Below are 15,656 nucleotides of genomic sequence, written 5' to 3'. Positions count from 1 at the left end.
GGTAAATCATTTGGAGGGATTTTTGGCTCTGGTCCTTGTTTCTGAAACCTTTTGGAGCTGCTTTGACGCTGGCTACATAGTTATTCTCTTTTCAAGCGCGCGCCCCTCCCCACTGCAGACTTTCTGGTGTCCAAGGATTGTGTTTGAAAGGGAGGAAGCATTCTTGAAGTGGTGGGTGACGGATTGTCTAAACCCTTCTAAGATATTCTGGACGGGGGATTTTGAGGCAGCTCAGCTATGAAGATCCCCTGGAGAAAAGGGTAAGTGAATAGAGCCCACACGCAACCTAATCTCGAGCCAGACCCACAAAAGAATATTGGAGGTGGGCTGGACCTGTCGGGACGGCGGGGGCGGGGGGGGGGAGGCGGAGGTCGGACAGATGGAAACCTCTGTCCTGTACCCGTGGTAGTCACAACTCTTTCAGGCTCACTTCATAGGTGCATGGGGGGAAGGGATTTGGTAAGGAGAGGAGACTCCTGACACCCTACCTTCAGGAGATAAGAGAAGGGGCATGGAGTTGTGGAACACACCTTCTTTCGGTCTTGCTGGTTTCTCTGCCACTTTAGCTGCCTGTGGTTTGCCTTAGTGTTGAGCTCTTTTCTAATCCCACTGGAAACCCTGACCGAACTAGGTGTTATTATGAGGGGACCAAACCCATGCTTACACATGAGTCTGGCAGGCTGACAGCCCTGTTATCAGCGTCACGGGCTCCTTGTTACCCCTGGATGTGCAGCAGCCTTGGGAATGCTCAACGAGGGGTATTCCCAGCCTGATGTGGGGCATTCTGGCGTCCTCCTGGTACTACTGGAACCAGAGGCCACCAGGCCTCCCCCAGGAAGGGTTAGATGCACATCCTGTGTGGACCATAAAATTGAGGGCTAGGTGGGTGGCGGTGATAGGGGCTGCTCAGGCCCTGCTCTCCCGGCCTTCACTTTTTCCCCACCACTCCTTGGGCCAGCCCAAGCCATTCTCCCTCGGAAGACTCGAGGGACCAAGGGGCAAGCTGAAGGGTCCCAAGCAGGGTGAGAGTGGCAAATGGGGAGGGAGACTCCCCAGAAGCAGCACTTCAGAGACGGCATCTGGGCGCCCCGAGGTCCCTAGTCGGCCTCTGGGCGCCGAGCACGTTTTATTTATCCCTACAGAGGATGCTGGAGGACAAAAGAAATATTTGGACGTCAGAACTGATTTATATTTTTGGAAGAGCTACGTTTCCTTTTCTGAAGAGAGGCGAGCGCGCCCCATATCCTGCGCTCGGCGGGAGGACTACAGCGAGTTTTGATGCGCCAGGAAGTTCATCTGCGCGGAGGCTCGGGGGCCCGGCGCCCCGCCGAGATCGCTGCCCTCCCAGATATTTATTTATTTGGGGGGAAGGGAAGGCATAGGGCGAGGAGACCCAGCCAGACTAGAGAAGAAAACCAAGCCACTGGGTTGGGACCTCCAGGGCGCTTCCGTGAAAGCCCGCCCTCAGCCAGCCGGCCTCCCGGCTCCATCGGAGACTTCTGGGGCCAGCCTTGCAGCCTCCGGGTGTTAGTGGGTGCTTCTGTAGCATCCCCTTGTGCACCCCATGTGCCCTCCTGGAGTGACCCCCTCCGGGCTCTGCAGTGTGTCCGGTGTGAGCCCGAATGGCCAGACACCCTACCCACCTCCAGGGTTAAAGAAAGGAGGGGCTTTAGAAAACTCTAAAGGGGGGGAGGGGTGCGAGAACCCCCAAGAGAAGAGACAACTAAGGGCAGGGTGGCCGCTCTTGAGAGCGCCTGCTGCTGTACGTCAGGCCCATAAGGCCGCCAGTCTCCCACAGGTTTCTAGATAATCTCAAAGCTGGATCCAGCGCCCTAAAGGTATCAGATATTTGCTTCCAGCTGTACAAAAGGTCGCAGAATCAATGTGCCTACGGGGCGTCTGCACCCACACTCTCTTTCCAGATAGGAAATAAAGACATCCGGCTTCTTCATCTCCCCTTAAGAGATGCTCTGGCCTGTACCCCTGGCACCTCCACCCCTAAACACAGCAGGCTGTAGAAACCTAAATGCCACTTGTTCCTGCCTGCAAGGGGTGGGGGTGACAGTGGGCACTGTGGAGACAGCTTCCTGGGGACATTCAGATGCAGAAGTCGTGGGTCTCTCACTCTGGTCTTCTAGAAATGGATAGAAAGAGGCCTAGGGCTTTGTGGTTGTTTTGCTTTGATGGGGGGGGGGGGGTCTGGTAGATTAACCCTTTGTCCTTCCCTTTAAGCACCTCTGACCGGGCCAACTCAAGAGTCTTGCCTCTAGCCAGACCCTGGAGTTGTAGGCTGATCTTTGAGGAAGGTGGCTTTTAAGAGTCCTGCCCTGAACATACCACACGCATTTGGAGTGCTGAAGGATGAATCCTAATAAAATCTGGCTCTTACCTTTCCTATAGAGGAGTATAGACGCTCTTGGTCAAGGAAAGAGAGCAGACTGTAGAGGATGTTTAAAATTGTTAGCTATGCCTTCCAGATTAAGTTCTCCAGTCCCTGCTGGTGGAGCAATCAATCCCCTAACTCCACAAAGCTCAACGTTGCCCTGGCTGATTTTTAAAGGTCGGGGCAGTGGGCGGCAGCAGGCAAAAACTACCCAAGCAAACCCAGACTCTGTGCCACAATCAATTATTGAGAGGCTTCGTGGGCGCTCAAAAGCCTAAACACGGACCTAAACACGTGGTAAACATGATGGGCTCTCCCCACGAAGGCTCAGGCTGAAGGAAGAGAAAGGAGCAGAGCATGCCAGCTCACCCAAGACCCGTCCTGAATGCCTTTAAATATGGCTAGTGTGAATGGGTCCCTCCTATCTGTACTGGTTTAGTCTAAGCCAATTCATGTAAAACCCACGAAACAAAGGAAACATGCTAAGAAAAGATTTAAGCCACAACAATGGAGCGATTTCCTAGAATAAAGTGTGGATTGCAGAACAAAATCAGAGAAATCCAATTTTCTCTAAGTTTACATTCCCTTGCTCTGGGGCAGGGGTGGTACCCTATGGGTTTGGACGAGGAAAGTAACCCACAACCCAGATGGAGACAGTTGACCAATCCAATATCTACGGAATAAGGACAGTTCTAAGCTGTGTGGTTTTTCTCTTCTTCTTTTTTCTTTTTCTCTCTTTTTTTCTCTTTCTTTGTTAAAGAACAAGCCCGTGGGCTGATCTAGAATCATTTAATGAAACATACCTGTATGTCTCCACTTTTAAGAAAAATCAAGACTTTTGTGTTGTTTTTAGGTACTAGAAGGACTCACAGCAGAAGGGACCTCATAGAGAATGGGACCAATCTAAACAAATCAGCAAGGAGACTTCCCTTAACCCTGGCTGGGCTGGGGCTGAGACTCAGGTAGAGCCTCCCTTGTTTGCCTCGATCTTCAACGCAGCAAAAGGAAACGAATAAGCCAGAGCCTGCCCACCAGAAACGGATACTCTTGCAGAGAGAAAGAATTGGGCCTAATTTGCAATCAGCTGTGTTCTTTCCTAACAGATTTGGACACATCCATGACTAAGCCACAGAAGTTTAGCTGCAATAAAGAGAAAAGAACACTGAATTTGGAATCCTAGCCTGACTCCCTCCCTATGCCAGCTAGATCACTTGCCCCTGGGCAGCCTCAAAGAACCGTTGAACATGGGATCTCCAAGAACAAGTTTTGGAGATCTCTTCCTGCCCAACAGCTCGCCACCAAGCCCCCTGGCTTTCTGGAGTTGGGAAGGCAGCTGGTATACCAGAACAAAATAGGCTTTAAGTATGCAGACCTTGCCTTGTCCGGGGCTGTTCGCCACTGCCCACTGTTTAAGACCTACTTGCAGACTACAAGATCCATTTCTTACAGATTTACAGAATCATCGTAACACGTGATTGATATCTGGATGATAAAAGGACTCTTTTAAAACCTTTTATAACGTAACCAGTTGAATCAGCAGAGGCTAAAAATACATCAAGATTTAAAAAAAAAAGTATAACACTTGTAAAAACTCTCAGGTACCCATTAGAAAAGAACTCTAGCTCCCAACTGAGAGCTAATGATGTGGAAGGTTATCAGACCTTGCCTTATAAACAGCTTAGTGCCTTCAGTCTCTTCAGATCTAAAACTTTTGAGACCAGTTTTTAAAAGCAAGTACCATGAGGGAGTGAGACTCAGAGTCCCCAAGTGCAGGAAATAGAACAGGTGGATAGCTGATTGACCACAGTACTGACTTCATACAAGTTTCTCAGACTTGCAGCCTGCCTACAAAAGCACCATCCCTCTCCTCTTCTTCTTGAACCAATGTTTTACCCACTTCCATACACACTCACGCAAAACCACATTTACCAACACGTAAGTCTGCCCAGAGCTCCTTTGGGCCATTCCCATCCTCCACCCACTTTCTACTTCATCTAAATTCTTTTCAGACACTTAGAACTTCGGTTTATTGAGCATATATTTGCTTCCATATTACGTCTCATCAAAAAAAAAAAATTAGACCAGGCCAAATGACAAAGGGGGAAGGGGGATCAGCATGAAATAAAAGGGGATTCGCCCCCCCCCCCCCATGTTCGCTAGTCAGTCAAAAAGAAATTCTTAGAAAGTCGAAACAACTTCAACCCCCAACCCAATCAAAACATCCCTTCCGGAAAAGAGCGACTTGTTTCTTTTTTCTCTTGCAAATGAGCGGTCCACTCAGTTCTGCTTGGCGGTGTTTTCTTAGCTGACTCTGGGCTACAATCGGGCCATTTTCGGACACATTCCCATGTAGGTACCAGGGGTGCTCTGGAGGAAGCTGTCGACGCCTGTTCAGCTAATTTAGGTTTTCTTTGTCTAATTACTGTGGAGCTTAGGGAAAAGGAGCCGGGCTCAGGGCAGTAAACTGACACTCGGGCTCTGTGTGTGGTATCCAGGCAGGGTTTGATGGAAAAAGCCTGCTTCCACTCAACTTCAGGTCACTGTCTGGGGCCAGCCCCCTCCCCCCGCACCCGCCCTTTCCTCTGTTCCTCAGACCCACCAACAGTCTCCAACAGGGGCAGTCCCCCTGCACTGGGGCACTGAGAGCCAGTCCAGGCACCCCACCCCAAGGAGGCCAGACCCCACTATCTCAACAAGGCTCTTTGTAGCATCTTTACTGGGCCCTGCACTCTCTTCCTTGCCTTCCCTCCAGTATTCCCAGGCTCTCTAGCAGACACAAGGCAAACACAATCCTCTCAGGGCTGGTGCAGTGAATGCTCTGCCTGTCGATTGCTCCCCTGGTGGACATCTCCTTCCCTCTGGGCCAGGCCACTAGCCTTTGTGTGGTCAGGCCTACTTCAGCCTGCAGCTCTCTTTGCAGCCCCTGTCCGGGGTCAGACTACATTTCCCCGCACGTGTAATCCAATAACTAACTGTCGGGTCTCATTGGAATGATTTCTCCCGAGGGCCATCTCTCTCTGAGCCGACTCTTAGCGAGAGGAATAAGCCACAACTGGAGAAGTGTTCTCGAATGAATTGAGCTGGGCCATGGTACATGGGGTGGGGGTGGGGGACACCGGAAGACTGACGCTGGAACCCACTGGCAGCTGTGCAGACCTTCAGTGTTGATGATAACTAGAACTATCGCCTCAGGGTCTCTCTGTCTCTCTGTCTCTCTCCATGAAGTGGAAATGACAAGTCAGTGGAAGGTGGAAGCAAATAATAAACGTAATCCATTCGATTCAAGAGAGTCCCGAGTCTCTAAGAGTTGGCCCAGGTTTCCCCACCCAAACTCCAGTGCTCAACTGAAAATGTTTATAACTGCCCCCCGGGCACAGCTCAAGGGCGCCCAGCCCTTGCCCTCTGCTATGACCTTTCAGAAGCCTGCACGTCCAGCCAGGGGGGGGGGGGGGAAGAGAGAGAGAGAGAGAGAGAGAGAGAGAGAGAGAGAGAGAGAGAGAGAGAGAGAGAGAGACCCGGGATTGGCACGTTACCTTGGGACGTCTGGCACCCTGGCGTGTGGCTGAGGGCGGCACTGTCTAAATGAAGTTGACAGATGGTGTCAGTTCGTGCACTGGGGACGGTGGCTAAGGAAGCTCTTCCAGGGTACAGTCTCCCCAAGACTCAGCCCCCACATGGGCCGGGCATGGGTGGAGGAGGGGTAGGGTGTGTCCACTCACGGATCGCGGGGTTGGGGGCACTTCTGGGATAGGAATCGGGCTTCTGGAAGGGACAGAGAATGAATTGCTGAAGTTAGGTGTAGTCTTGACAAGGTCGGGAGTTCTCCTCCCAGCAGAATGCAGGAGGATCTGTAGCCTTGGTTTTGAATAGGGCAGATGGGGAAAGGAAAAGAGGCCGAGAGGAATTAGTAGTGCGAGCAGGACCCCCGAGAGTCCGGGAGGCGATAAGAGCAGGAGCCCGCCGCCAGGTCCAGAGGGGGAGGAGTGACGCGAGCCCAGTGCACCCTCCCCGTGGCGGGCGGCGCGGAGCGAGGAGGGGGCAGGGCGGGGTGGGGTGGAGGGAGGGAGCGAGGGAGGGAGGGAGCGAAGCGGCCGCGGGGAGGGCGCGCCAGGGAGGAAGTCCAAGAGACAGAGAGAGGAGCACTCCTGAAAGAAGACGACAGGCTAGTCCCCGGGGTCCGGGCTGAGGTCTTGGCTCCAGGGCGCAAGCTGTCCGGCTCCGGGCAGCGTCGCCTCGGTGGCTTAGGAGACGGTTGCGCAAGGCGCGGGCCGGAGGCTCGGAAGAGGGATGCGCGGGGCGTTGCCTCCGACCCGCCGCCGCCGCCGCCCGAAGCCCCAGAGGAGCTGAGGGAGGCGACGCCGAAGCGCTGGCCCACAGTGGCCCCGGCTGCAGCGCGGCCGGCGCAGTAGGGCACTCGCCGGGTTTGTGGACCGACCCGGCTCCGGCGCCGCCGATCCCCGTCCGGGGTCCGCCCCCCAGGCCCGGCCTCGCTCCCGGCTCCCAGATGAGCACCGAGGGCGGGCCTCCGCCACCCCCGCCGCGCCCGCCGCCTGCCCCACTCCGCCGCGCGTGCAGCCCGGCGCCCGGCGCGCTCCAGGCCGCCTTGATGAGCCCGCCACCCGCCGCCACCCTGGAGTCCACCTCGTCCTCGTCGTCGTCATCGTCATCCTCTGCCTCCTGTGCCTCGTCCTCTTCCAATTCGGTCAGCGCCTCGGCGGGTGCTTGCAAGAGTGCGGCGAGCGGCGGCGCGAGCGCCGGGAGTGGGGGCACCAAGAAGGCGACCTCGGGGCTGCGGCGGCCGGAGAAGCCTCCTTACTCTTACATCGCGCTCATCGTCATGGCCATCCAGAGCTCGCCCAGCAAGCGCCTGACGCTCAGCGAGATCTACCAGTTCCTACAGGCGCGCTTCCCCTTTTTCCGTGGCGCCTACCAGGGCTGGAAGAACTCCGTGCGCCACAACCTCTCGCTCAACGAGTGCTTCATCAAGCTGCCCAAGGGCCTCGGGCGACCGGGCAAGGGCCACTACTGGACCATCGACCCGGCCAGCGAGTTCATGTTCGAGGAGGGTTCGTTTCGCCGGCGGCCGCGAGGCTTCAGGCGGAAGTGCCAGGCTCTCAAACCCATGTACCATCGTGTGGTTAGCGGCTTGGGCTTCGGGGCCTCGCTGCTGCCCCAGGGCTTCGACTTCCAAGCGCCCCCATCTGCGCCTCTGGGTTGCCACGGCCAGGGTGGCTATGGTGGCCTCGACATGATGCCCGCAGGCTATGATACAGGGGCGGGTGCTCCGGGCCACGCACATCCCCACCACCTCCACCACCACCACGTCCCCCACATGTCGCCCAACCCGGGCTCCACCTATATGGCCAGCTGCCCGGTGCCTGCAGGTCCTGCGGGCGTCGGTGCGGCAGCCGGTGGCGGCGGTGGCGGCGGTGACTATGGGCCGGACAGCAGCAGCAGCCCTGTGCCCTCATCCCCGGCCATGGCAAGCGCCATCGAGTGTCACTCGCCCTATACTAGCCCTGCGGCACATTGGAGCTCTCCTGGCGCTTCACCTTACCTCAAGCAGCCGCCTGCCCTGACGTCAAGCAGTAATCCCGCGGCCTCTGCTGGTCTGCACCCCAGCATGTCTTCCTACTCTTTGGAGCAGAGTTACTTGCACCAGAACGCCCGCGAAGATCTCTCAGGTAATAAAGAGCGCCAAGGCCGGCTGCAAGTGTAGTCTGAGAGCCTGCGAGAGCCAGGGCTACTGTACCCTCAGTCCCCAACGCTGAGGTGTGCGGAACTGGGATGTTGGGGGGGGGGGGGTATTCGGCTCCCTATTCCTGAGTGAGAGGAGGGGATTTGATCTTATAACCTTCTCTGATGTTCTGGGCCGGTTGTTGGGCCCTAGAATTCCCAGCCTGGAGAAGGGTGGTGCCAAGTCCTATCCTTCTTGGCCTTCATTAGGACACTGTGGACTTTCTCCCAATTAGGTCAGACTTAGCTCTGAAAGAAGGCATGTGACCTTTGGAGACCTTGGTCGAGGAATTGGGTCTGGATCATTTAGTTTCCCTTACTCTTTTCAGAGTCCATTTTGCTCGACTTTAGTTCCTAAAGAAGATGACAGAAAGGGACCGGTTCTATATGAAGCAGAGCAAGCAGAGCGAGTGAGGAAGAGTTCTTGCTTGAGCAAGTAATGACAGGAGATGGTATGGAAGGGGAGAGAGAAAAGCAGAGCAGAATCCCAGGGACGATGCTAGTGACAGGAGGTACCAAAGTGTTGAGGAATCTGAAAACACACACACACACACTGTGGATCTATAAGTTAGTGACACAAGTTTGTCCTGGGCATCAGGGCGTGGGTACCCTGGTGTGATACAACCCCCCCCCCCAAGAGACATGCCTAGAGGCCACTTGCAGTGTGGTTGGTTTATGTTGTGTGGGTTGCAGATTATGAAAATTTATTGACTTGTGAAAAGTGGTTGGACTGTGTGGGGAGAGTGCAAGAGAGAATTTTTTGTTTGCATGGCTTTATCTACAGGATAGAGATAAACCCTGATTAATTCCCCCCCCCCAATCTGTACAGGGGTGCAGATTGAAATCTGGGAGCCTGTCTGTCAAGGGCAAAGCCCAAAGGTGCCCTTCTCCTACGTGCACTTGCTGCCCCATAAGAAAATTCACAGGCTGGTGCATACCTTCATGTGTTTGTGACTCCGTGTGTGCCACAGGAGCTTGGGGGAATAGGGAAGCCAAGAAACAGCAAAAGATCTTGGAGAAATTTCCCAAATAAGCCTTTTAACTGGGGGTCTCAGAGGTTAACCAAACAAAGACAGTCTAGGCAGGACCACACGGGAGAGGATTTTAGGCTGACTTAACCCACAGAGAACAGAGTCTCCTTCAATTTTATGGGAATTTCAACAAGTAACCAATACAGATGACCCTCTCTCTTATTCCCTACCCCTACCCCCACCTCCTACCCTACGGGCTAGCTGTCAGTCTCCCTCTACCACACTAAACTGGAACCTATTGCCCCTCCCCTCCTTCTCTAGGCCTATTGCTCTGGCCCGGTCCTCTTGTCTTTCCCTTTGGGTAGACCTAGCTTACCTTGAACCCGGCCGCCTAGGCTTTCCAGCTGTCAGGAAACTCTTCTGGGAAGAAACAAACAAGCAAATGCACAGGAAAGACATTTCTGACCTTTGTGTTACGTTCATATCCTATCCCACACACTCCAGGCTGTTCATGTTCCGCCCCCAAACTCCGCGGATGTGGCAGCCAAGAAGGCAGGCGTCCGATCTCCTCTTCTGCCTGTCATGACCAGCCTTCCCCCAAAGTAATAGCTTAGTCTATCTGGGCCATGGTGCCATTTGTCATCCTCTCTTCCTAGAATATTATTCCGATTTTGTCACCTTCAGTAAAGACCTTGTCAGGGGGCTTTCAAAGAGCACTGCGTTGTACACGGGAACCCTGCAGGGCCTAGTTTCTAGTGCTACCCACAGGACTGCGGCCCCAGTGAAACTGGAAGGTCCCTGGAGGCCTGGCACTGATGAAGCGGTGGCCTAGGGACAGCTGAACAACCCCCCCCCCCATAGACATATCGCCACGTACACAGCACGACCCTCCTCCCGCCACACACCCGCACGCGCCGCTTCCTCCACTTTCTAACAGGATAACAGAGGTGGCGACCTCAGGGAGACAAAGGCGACGCAGGTCGCTAGAGGCAGGAGCAATCGGCACTCATCATGAAGCCCGGTGGGCTTCTCTAGCCGGCTGTCTGTGCTCCCTCGCGACTCGTCAGGAAGCAGGTAGCTGCCTGGGACCGGGGAGGCGCGAGCTCTGGTGGCAGCGGTAGCGGCGAAGGATCCGATCGTCCCCCGCGTTCACCTGGGTCGCTTCTCTAGAGCTGAAACGCCCCGAGCGGCCCCACACAAATGTGAAATGCCACAGAGGCCGAGTCACACCGGCTGCTGAGCGGCCTAGTTGCTCAATGGGTGTCTGCCTACGTAGGGCTTACACGTCGCACGTAAGCTTTACTTCAGTTTACAGTCAACCTCATTGGGGGCGACACAGGCGTGCGGCTGGTGCGATTCACGCCAACCGGGTGCGTAGAGGAAGTCCTGGCAAAGCTTGTCCACGCCGGCAGAGATGCGCGCTAATCCTACGAGCAGACTGCTCCTGGGAGTGGAGAAAGCAAAAGCAAAAGTGGTTCGCAGGTTGGCGCTGAGAGGGACCGGCTCAGGTCCTTGACGGAAGCTTTCCCCAGGCTCCACCAGTTCCCTCGGGTACCCGGGCTAAAGAGCACCACTTCGCAGGCCCCTGAACTTGTCCCGGCCAAGGCAAAGCCGAAGGGGTTCGGACGTAGGAGATGCCTGCTGCTTGTGGTTGGGAGGGGGCTTCCCTCTTCTCTCCCCCTTCTCAGGCCCCTTCTTCTCTAAGAAATTTTCTCTATCATCCTCTGCGGGCGAAGGGGATAGCCCCATATCTCGGTTTCTTGAGACAGGAAAACTAGGTACAAAAACAAAGGTGACAGCGGCAGAAGTGGCAGGGTCCCGGTGCGGAGCGCAGCCTGGATCCATGCCTGGCACTGATGTCCCCCAGCCCAAGATGGGAAAAGTGGAAATTCATCAACAGATTACTTCTCAAGGTGTTCATGAATTCCCACTTGCCTCTCCAGGAGGCGTAATTAAAACCAAAGCAGGGCAGGCGTCTTGGGACTCCAGGGCAGGGCCCTCTTAGATGCGCCCCGTTTCCTATCGGGTTTATAGCCATACACCCAAAGGCCACCAGCTGCTTTTGCACCCTCCGTCAAAAATAACACAAATTAAATGGAAAATTTCGAAGTAATACACCCCACCATCAGCTGGGTGACTTTCACTGAAAAGATTTTTTTTCTTCTTTCAGTGGGACTGCCCCGTTACCAACATCACTCAACTCCAGTGTGTGACAGAAAAGATTTCGTCCTCAATTTCAATGGCATTTCTTCTTTCCACCCCTCCGCTAGTGGCTCGTATTATCACCATCACCACCAAAGCGTATGCCAAGATATTAAGCCCTGTGTTATGTGAATGGACAGAGGCCTTGAGGGCCGCTCTCCTTTTTCTGCCCTTTTCTCCTCTCCCCTCCGAGAGGGGCAGCTAGGAACTGCAACGGACTTACACACTGTGCACGCGGATAGTGGATAGCTGTAAGTAGCACACCCATCACTTAGACAAATACCATGGGGAGTCCTGCTCACCGATATTTGCCCACCCGTGGAAGAAGAAACCTTTCGAAAGGCAATATCCCAGAAGAGGGACAGACAGAGGAGGTTACTACATGTAAGACATATGCTACTACGTGGAAGACATAAAACCTTTCAGTTCTGGGCTGACCATTGCATTCACTGATCAGGGTCTGAAAAGGGAGGGGTGTGTGTGGGTGTGTGGGTGTGCGCGCGTGCCCGTGCTTGTGTGCGTGTGCTTTTCAAACTTGCAGTGCTAAAAGCACAGTATTTCAAGAAAGCCTTCTCTAGTTCCCTGGCCCAGGAAGAGATTTCTCCCACCCTCCCACCCCTACCCCCACCCCCACCCCCACCCTCAATCCCAACCCCAACACTCCCTTCGGATACAGGTGCCAAAGAACATTGTGAAGAAATGAAGAACGGATAGTCTAGCGTAAGAAGGTGGCTCTCAGTATTGTGACAGTACATTTTTACAAGGTTGTTTTTCTACCACCGTATTTTTAAAGTATTTTTATGATCTTCGTATACTCACACTTCGCTTGTATTGTAAAAGGAGGGTATATTTGCACTTATGTATACTTCTACAGTTTGCCAAGGTATTTTGATGTAAGTTTTTTTTTTTTTTCAATAAAATGTGTATAACAAGTAGTTGTTCTAGGGACCCTTTCCTCTGCAGGCACCCTGACACTGCCACACCCTCCAGGCAACATTGCAGTTCTAGGTTGCTCACCCCTTCCCCCAAGTTGTATAACTGACATGATGTGAGGTCTCTGTTTTGAATAAGCCAGGCCAGTCCTGATGGTGGGTCTTCTCAGTGGAGAGAGCACTTCTGTTATTTCTTTCTCTGGTTCACTCTCACTTTTTCTAGCCAAACAAAAACAAGAAGGTGAAAGGAACTTAAAAACAACACACACACACACACACACACACACACACAATAAAAAGTAAAAACAACAAAAGCAGGCAAGATACTGAAAGCTGAGGGTTTGATCTGAGGAAGCTTAGTTCTGTGCCCTCTGTTTCCTTTTCTGTGCCCAAGAGGTCTGCCCTTCTGCTCCTTCTTCTCTCCCACCAGTACCAAGTGCTAAAGAACCACCACCCAGAGCCTTGAACATCTCATCCAGGCTGCAGTCTGCCTGGTGGACAGATCAAAGGGGTCTATGGGCCCTCTGCAGAGCAAATTACTGCATGGGAGATTTAAACTGCCACCCCACCCCCTAACAAGGGCTCCCACGGGATTGCACACCTTCTGCGTCTATTCATGCCAGGGTTTCCAACCCTGAATGCTACCCACAACTGCCAGGACCCAGGATTGAAAAGGGAAAATAGTCCAGCAGGCAGAGGATTTATTTCCCACCCAGAACACCCATTGTTCTGAGAACAGAGCAATGTTCACATTTTTATCATGTTGCAGTAATTTTCTCAACTCAGGGATGGATTTTTGTTTTTGGTTTTGTTAAATTCTCTTTCCTTCCAATCCCACCGCCAGGCACTTACGTACTTCTAACTCAGGAGTATTTTTTCCCCTATTTCAATGAATCTTGACTCTGCGGTGTTTTCCTGAATAAAACATCTAGTTTCAAAACTCTTAGCTATATTCCAATCCCTTAGGCCTCTTTTCTGCATTTTTTTGAAAGTACAGAATTAAACACTTTGTTTCTTCATTATCATATTTGCATTTACATAGGCTTCCCTCCCCCACCCACCCCCGTCCTTTTTGTCTTTATTCTGAGTTACTCAGGGGGGCCTGCTATAAATTATGAAGTCAGTCTCAGAGTTTGCTCCGACCACAGTGCTGTGTTTACATTCCTTCCAAGGCAGCCGGCATGGTCGTAATTTATATCCTAAACACTTGAACGTAACTTGTTTATACAGAGAATGACGGGACCTCAAACTCCAGGCCGATCTGGCCAACCGCATCCGGAGAACCAGGGCGCCCCCTGGTGGAGCAGGAGACAGGTGCATGAGGACCTGGGCTCAGTCGGTGCTAATCAGTACAGACATTTAGAACAGCTCTGTCGGGAATTATGCTTTCTGCTTTTAAGAAACACTTCCAGTTTTCTCTTATTTTATTATTTCCATCTACAATTTAATCCTGGAAGCTGATTAAGACTCGTTAGCCCTCCTGACCAGATTTACTATCTGCTAAAATCTTGACACTTTAAGCTTCTAGAGGTCTCAACTAAAGTCACTGTTTGCTTCTGGGTCACAGTTGCCTCTCTCTTAACTGCCTCTCCATCCAAGACATACACTCAGACATGTTAATAGTAATTTTTCTTTTCTTTTTTTGTATAATTTTTTTATGTTCTACAAATTAAGAAAGTGTACTTCTTAGTTTTAAATGTTTCTAAAATATTGGTAAGACATTCTAAAATAAGTGCTAACGTACTTTTAGAAGTGAAAATAAGTAATTCAGTGGGGAGGGCACTTTTGAATCCCTCAACTATTTCTATACCTTGGGGACCAAACCCACAATAAGCACTTGCTGGGCCACCCAGCTTACCAACCCTGCATATTTCAAGTGTACTTCCGGTCTTCAGAACTTCTGCTCATTGGCAGAATAAAATGATATGCAAAAAGATAGCTGAATATTTTGCAAAAGATGGACTGGCCTTTTTGTGTCTGCTTTTAGTTAGAACTACAGAACTACGGAAACTAAGAAGGAAGGCAACAGGTGACCAGGCTCATGGCTCTTACGGGAAGGGCAGATGGGGGGAGGCTGGGCAGTGGTTGTCTTAGTAAGCCCTACCCGGTTACCTAGTTAATCCTTTCTGTTTCCCCATGCTGAGGGTTTCGGGGAGAGAACAGTGTGTTTTCATTAGCACAGCAAATACCAGAGATGAGACGCTCACAAAGAGCAACGGGTGAGCAGGAGGATCTTTTAGGCCAGAATGGTGTAGTACATCATGATGCAATTGAATAGTAAGGCAAACGATTCCCCTCAGATCTGGGGAATGAGAAAGAGAAGAGATGCAGCCTCACACCTGCCTAGTTAAGCCCCCAGTGATCTGAAAACCTCACCTGGGCCTCACCACCTTAAAGGTTCTACACCTCTAACACCGCAGACACAGCATGGTCATAGAGGGGTTATTTCAGATGCTAATGATGACATAACAGTCTTGATCCTATTTATATACCACCCTTAGGTCACGTGTTTGAGGGGTGTGGCTCGCCCCACCCAGTCAGGTCTTGGATAGCATCATCTGATACTGCAGACACAGGAAGGGTGGTGGGCTTCTTTCCCCGCCCCCCCCCCCCCCCGTGGCTTTCAAACCCTATGGTACTTCAGAACCACCAGGAAGGTTTGTTAACAAGGGGCTATCGGGGTTCAATGGGTCCAGGGAGAACACAACAACTGGTACTTCTAATAAGCTCTCAAAGGTGCTGAAGATGTTGTCCAGGGACCATACTCCCTGGACATGGCTCTAGAAAGACACTGAGTAAGATGTTTTTGTTTTTGTTTTTTTTTTTAACAGGGTTTCCTAGTCCGTGTTAAGGCCAACCTGTTAATGAGTGACCATAGATCTAAAAAGCTGTTGGGTTTTAGTTTATTGTTGTTGTTGTTATTATTATTTGTACTATTCACTTTACATCCCACTCACTGCCCCCTCCTGGTCATCCCCACCCCCTTCCCCTCTGAGTGGGTTGGGGCCCCCTGGGTATCCCCCACCCTGGCACATCAAGTCTCTGTGAGGCTAAGTGCTTCCTTTCCCACTGAGACCAAACGAGGCAGCCCAGCTAGAAGAATATATCCTATGGACAGGCAACAGCTCTGGGATAGCCTCCCCTCCAGTTGCTCAGGACCCACATGATGACCAAGCTGCACATCTGACACATATGTGCAAGGAGGCTTAGGTACAGCCCATGTATGTTCTTTGGCTGGTGGTTCAGTCTCTGGGAGCTCCAAAGGTCCAGGTTAGTTGATTCTGTTGGTCTTACTATGAAGTTCCTTTCCTCTTAGGGACTGCTGGGCATTTTAAAAATAGTTTTCTACCTCAGATGTCTCACTGATTACTAGAAAACACAAGGTCAAGTTTTGAAACCTATACCAAAAATAAATAAATAGGATCTTCTTAC

At 52.1% G+C, this 15,656-nt stretch overlaps 1 protein-coding gene and 1 long non-coding RNA gene across 2 annotated transcripts in view; one reads left to right on the top strand and one right to left on the bottom strand.

The window, feature by feature from the left end:
* The window catches only part of LOC143443325 (uncharacterized), a 105,442-nt gene extending 99,053 nt beyond the window's left edge, over positions 1 to 6,389 (bottom strand). The window contains exon 1 of the long non-coding RNA XR_013112199.1: positions 5,917 to 6,389. This is a non-coding gene — a long non-coding RNA (uncharacterized LOC143443325). The remainder of the gene's footprint in view (positions 1 to 5,916) is intronic.
* Positions 6,390 to 6,462: 73 nt separating this feature from the next.
* Positions 6,463 to 11,902, top strand: Foxf2 (forkhead box F2). The gene is made up of 2 exons (XM_034509691.2): positions 6,463 to 8,067; positions 11,261 to 11,902. The coding sequence occupies exons 1-2, from the start codon at positions 6,888 to 6,890 to the stop codon at positions 11,422 to 11,424; spliced, it is 1,344 nt and encodes a 447-aa protein (XP_034365582.1). The 5' UTR covers positions 6,463 to 6,887; the 3' UTR covers positions 11,425 to 11,902.
* The last annotated feature ends 3,754 nt before the right edge of the window (positions 11,903 to 15,656 follow it).

The sequence above is a fragment of the Arvicanthis niloticus genome, chromosome 8, assembly GCF_011762505.2.
Source record: "Arvicanthis niloticus isolate mArvNil1 chromosome 8, mArvNil1.pat.X, whole genome shotgun sequence".
NCBI lineage: Eukaryota > Metazoa > Chordata > Mammalia > Rodentia > Muridae > Arvicanthis > Arvicanthis niloticus.
This window is presented reverse-complemented; position numbering and strand designations above follow the sequence as displayed.